Source organism: Frankliniella occidentalis, unplaced genomic scaffold (genome assembly GCF_000697945.3).
Source record: "Frankliniella occidentalis isolate FOCC.00 unplaced genomic scaffold, Focc_3.1 Scaffold39, whole genome shotgun sequence".
Lineage (NCBI taxonomy): Eukaryota > Metazoa > Arthropoda > Insecta > Thysanoptera > Thripidae > Frankliniella > Frankliniella occidentalis.
In genome coordinates this window covers 633,286-638,198 of record NW_026267169.1, presented here as the reverse complement: position 1 = coordinate 638,198, position 4,913 = coordinate 633,286, and the positions used below count along the sequence as shown (strand labels likewise).

The window sequence follows — 4,913 nt, the reverse complement described above, 5'->3', positions numbered from 1 at the left end:
ATGTGTCTGAGAGAGAGAGAGAGAGAGAGAGAGAACAGAGAGAGAGAGAGAGAGAGAGAGAGAGAGAGAGAGAGAGAGAGAGAGAGAGAGAGAGAGAGAGCGAGCTAGCTCTGTACCGCGAGGGCGCCGCGCACGGCTCATGGTAGGCGACGGCGCGTCGCGGTGGTGCTCGCACTTGCTGGGAATGAACAGAGCGCCCGCGCAGCGCTGCTCATACGGAACTTATTGCAGAAGGACGCGGGGCCGGGCGGGACCGGACGGCGCGCTGTTCACCTGGTATGTGAGCTCCACTTGAGCAGCGGAGAGCCTAGGAGGAGAGGCCGACCTGACGTTATTATACCCACGACACACTACCACCACAGGCAGAGGCCGGTCCTTAAAGCACCCGGCGAGTCCTTCAAACTGCGTCGCGTGCGTCAAAGCGAATCCGGGAACACTCCGCCCCTCCACCGCGTAGGTACTTGCATCGGCGGCGATAGGACGGGGCGGCCAGTAAAAGTGATGAAAGAGGAGAGCAACGTCGATTGATCCGGGTGCGTTTACTGCTGGGCAGAGCCCCGTGTGGTTAGGCAACTCGCCGGCACAGCGGCACGACGGTGCAGCATCACGCCCGTGAAGGAAGCGTTCGTGCTGAGAGTGAGTGAGACAAGCGAGGAGAGGGCGCCTTGTTCTGCAACCGCAAAGCGACGCTATAGAACTATATTTTCGCTGTTGGAGTTATTCCATGTATTAGTTTAGACTTGAAGAGAAAACGTCACGAAGCGTATTACGGCTTTTCCGCGCGCGCGCGCGCGCGCGCGCGTGGGAGTCGCGAGAGCGAGTCGACGGCGAGAACGACCGTTTTTGCATTGCGCAAAAGGGGAATTCACTGGGACTGGGACGACAGTTGTTGCGGTGTGCGCGCGCGCGGTGTGCACGAGCCGAGCAAACGACGCGGGCGGACCACTCGCGGCCCCGCTCAACACGAACGCGACCGCGTGCGAGGCAGGTGGGGCGGTCCGGCGGGGCGGGCCTGGACAGAGCGCCGCGCGGACGCAGTCACGCAGGCCGCCGCCCGGGCACGGCCAGCCAGCAGCCCCCGCTGCAGCTCGGCGGGCACCTGCGTCAGCTGCACATACCACGCGCCGTGACTTACGGAGAGATCCAAACATTATGAGGGGTTTCGTTTCGTTAGAATTCATAGCGTGACCCCGTGATATTTTTACCCCTGGTTTTTTTTAAATATCGTAGAGTCTCTGTAGACTCTACTGATCTTCCTAGTCCTTTTGACCCGAAGGCATTCTCCCCACCCCCCCTCTAAAGTCAGCACCACGTAGTATGTGCACGATCCTTTATCTGCGGCTGTAGAGGTGGTAGTAGTGGACTCCTCTGTGCGGCCAGCCTTCCTTACACACTCCCGGCCTGGACACTCTTGGCATTTTCCAACGTTATGGTCCGAAGTGCTGCTCGCGGAGTGCTTGTAGGAGCCTCGCGGTGCACGCGAGACGATGCGGAGAGGGTAAGGAGCACACGAGGAGATGGGCCCGAGGATGGGGCGAGGAGAGAGAGAGAGAGAGGGGGGGGGGGTCTCGCGTGCTTTGCCTTCGGACATCACGGAGGTCAAGCCCCAGCCGCTCCACGCAACAGCGGCGCGTAGCACCGTGTGAGCCGAGCCGAGCTGACTATGGACAGTCACGAGGACGGCATACACTCACACGCGCGCAGAACGCCGCTGCGCACACTCGAGAAAAGAAAGGAGACGTTCGAACTGTTTGGCTGAGTCTGACCCCCGCATTTCGTCTTCTCTGTCCACAGGTCAAGGTGTACCGCACCTCGCTGGAGCACTTCGCCGTTGTGTTCCCGCAGAAGAAGGTGTGCCGGCCGCTGGGGTTCGTCAACCTGCGGCACACGGCGGTGGCGCGCCTGCCGGCCGCCGGCGAGAAGGTGCCCAAGGTGCACGTCAAGGGGCTGACGGCGCACGCGTCGGGCGCGGGGCAAGGGCTGCCGCGCCAGCTGCAGCACCTGCCGGGGCTCGTGGTGCGCAGCCGGCAGTGCGACTCGCCGAACGCCCTCACCTTCCTCTGCGAGGCGCCCAAGGAGCTCGAGTCGTGGCTGTCCGCCTTCGACCCCTCCCGGACGGCAACGCTGCAGGACGCGATGCGCGCGCAGCCCATCCTGGAGGAGAGCGATGAGGTGTCGTAGTCGTAGCGCCGGAGCGGAGGACCCCGCGCCGCTGCTGCCCGACGCACTACACGTCGTCGTCGTCGTCGTCATCAACGAAACGCGCGCGCTCGCCCCATCCGGGAGGAGGAGGGCGACGACCTTCCAGACGTGCTGCCCCGTCTCGTGCACCACCCCGCCCAGGGCCGGAGAGAAGATTGGAGATGGGGATAGTATTTGTAGAAGAGTCGCCCAGGACGGTTCGCCAGCGAGTTGCTGCGACTACGAGGACATAAGGTGAAAATGCACTATTTTCACCCATGTCCCCGCGTATGAAAGCTGAGATACCAAAGCTATACATGTCTGAATCATTCGCTACAAACACATAGAACGTGTTTCATTAGAAAGGAAAGAAATACGCAAAAAGACAAATTTTAACTCGTTGAGTTCGGACAGCTCAATCAAAAAAGGGAAAAAATACAAAAAAAAATATATTTATGTGCTGGCATTAGCCACGTTGTGGTCACATCGAACTCAATGAGTTAAAGGATACGACAATAATTATTGTGTCTTCAGATATCTTTCTAACAATGTCACTCTGATTTTCTCTAAGCATGTAGTAAATTATGTGTACGATTTAGAAATATTTTTTAGCTGAATTCATTGTTAGCGATTTCATTACTCCTTATACGATTCTTTAATTTAGCTAGACTGTGATATTTCTGCATGTTGTACATGCGAACCAAAGTGATACAATGTTTTGATTAGGTTTGAGCAGTATGCGCTGTTACATGCGCCGATAGATTAAAAGTCCAGTTATGTATTGTCTTTTTGTGTCTGTGTGTGTATCTATGTGTGTGTGTTTTTTGTCTGTACGTTATCACATTTCTTTAGGTTCTAAGAAACGATCTTGTATTTCTATAAAGAGTAATAAAAAACACTAGATCATTACAATTCGCTACCGGTTCTAATTACTTATCCCATTTGAAAAGCGAGGCCGGAACCTGAGAGAATTAGACACATACGATTGGGAGGGGGAAAAATCACACACAAGTAAAAATGATTTCCTTTGAAAGCAAAAGCCGGGCAAAACAGGCAGAGAATCACGCTCTCAGGCGCGAGGAGAATCACCGTGTGTCCCCGTGCGGGCGCCGCGGCCTTCACATTGAGGAGAAAGGATAGGCTCGACCCAAGGTCGCCGAGAGACAACAGAAGCCCCTCGTGTACACGGAGGCTTGTTCACCGGAGGGAAGAACGTGCAGCCAACGTGCAGCCGCAATACTGGCTCCCCACGAGGCGCCCCTTCAGCTGACGACTACGAAACGAAACTCAGTGAGAACTATATTTGTAGTTTTACAACATCAGCTGTAATATGGATGATCCGAGAAACATTTTAAGCCAGCGCATGATTGCGTAATTTGCCTCGATTTTATGCATTTGATGTGAAGTCGCCTCAGAAGCTTACAAGTCCGATGTACACATTCATGCTAATTGTAATTTCACAACGGAAGCTGTAATTTTGATTCTGAGCCGTAAACAAATAAGATTTAAAGCCCTGCCAGATAAAAAGGAGCACGCACATAATTGTAAAACTACAGTACTGTTTTGAACAGTGAAGGGCGTTTCTACGCCCAGCCCTTTCTTTTTCACCAAGCACGAGAGCAAAGGGAATCAAAAGTCAACTGAGTCACCCGGAGTCAACCCCAGGCAACGCGTAGGGGACGTCAACGTGTTTCCGGTGGGAGCGGGGCGATGAACACATCACATCACGTCACGTGGCACGACCACCTCCGACGCGACGCCAAATAAAACGATTACACAAGTTGATGAAAATGCAAATCGCACCTGCACTTTATTCTCAGTCGACTTTGTGTCGGGCAGGTAACAGGCTGCTCGAACGGCCGGACAAGGTGTAAAGGCCGCTGGGGTCTCCAGGCGAAGGCTGTGGGTTACACGGCCACCGCACCGATTCGTCCCGTCCTCCCCAGATCAGAGGACCTACTCTCTCTCCGAAACGCCCCAAAACAACAATTAGCGCGTATACTCGCATAATTTTAGGGCCAGCACACGCGAAGAGATCCACGCGAAACGAAAAGCGTTCCTAGCACTTAAAATCCTTCTTCTTCGCTACCAACAGTTTTGCTGTCATAGCTGCATTGCTGCCTCAGCTATGCGGTTTTGCCCCAGTATAGTAACAGTTTCGCCGCACTAGGTAATTCACTGTTGTCATATGGCACCAATAAAATTTTCAGGCTGTGGCAGGAAAATTCAAAGACACTGCTTCACTCGACTTCCCTACTGCCATTAAGCGCCCAGGATTTGCGCTGTCGCCTCTGTTTAATTTTCACTCGGAGACAATTGTCCGAGCGTATCATGATGGGAACCTAATTCCCCCCGATAATTTAATTGGCGGACGCAGACCTGGTCCTCTTCCTCCTTCCTCCCCTTCTCGACCTTCCGGAGCCGAGATCGTCCCCCCCCTCTCCCCCTCCAGCTCAGCGCGACCCGTTACGAGCACGTGAGAATATAATGGCGCATACACGCCTTGCGGCCAAAGCGCGTGAGATAAAAAGAGACACTGCCACGGCGGCGATCCGCTTCCTACTGTGCATGCTCTCGTTCTGCTCTCTCTCTCTCTCTCTCTCTCTCGCTCTCTATCGTCTCTATGAAATGATTGATGCCAGAGACGTCTGCAGGAAATCAATCCAATTACATCCCAGGTCGTCGCTGCATACCGCGCCCACCGCACGCTGCCTGCCGGTGGGGAGGGAGGG

The 4,913-nt window shown here is 54.6% G+C and overlaps 1 protein-coding gene across 1 annotated transcript in view; it reads left to right on the top strand.

Moving 5' to 3' along the window:
- The window catches only part of LOC113213023 (uncharacterized), an 11,580-nt gene extending 8,487 nt beyond the window's left edge, over positions 1-3,093 (top strand). Inside the window, exon 2 of the mRNA XM_026431932.2 lies at positions 1,795-3,093. Coding sequence (XP_026287717.1) covers positions 1,795-2,181 — 387 coding nt within the window. The 3' untranslated portion in view covers positions 2,182-3,093. The remainder of the gene's footprint in view (positions 1-1,794) is intronic.
- The last annotated feature ends 1,820 nt before the right edge of the window (positions 3,094-4,913 follow it).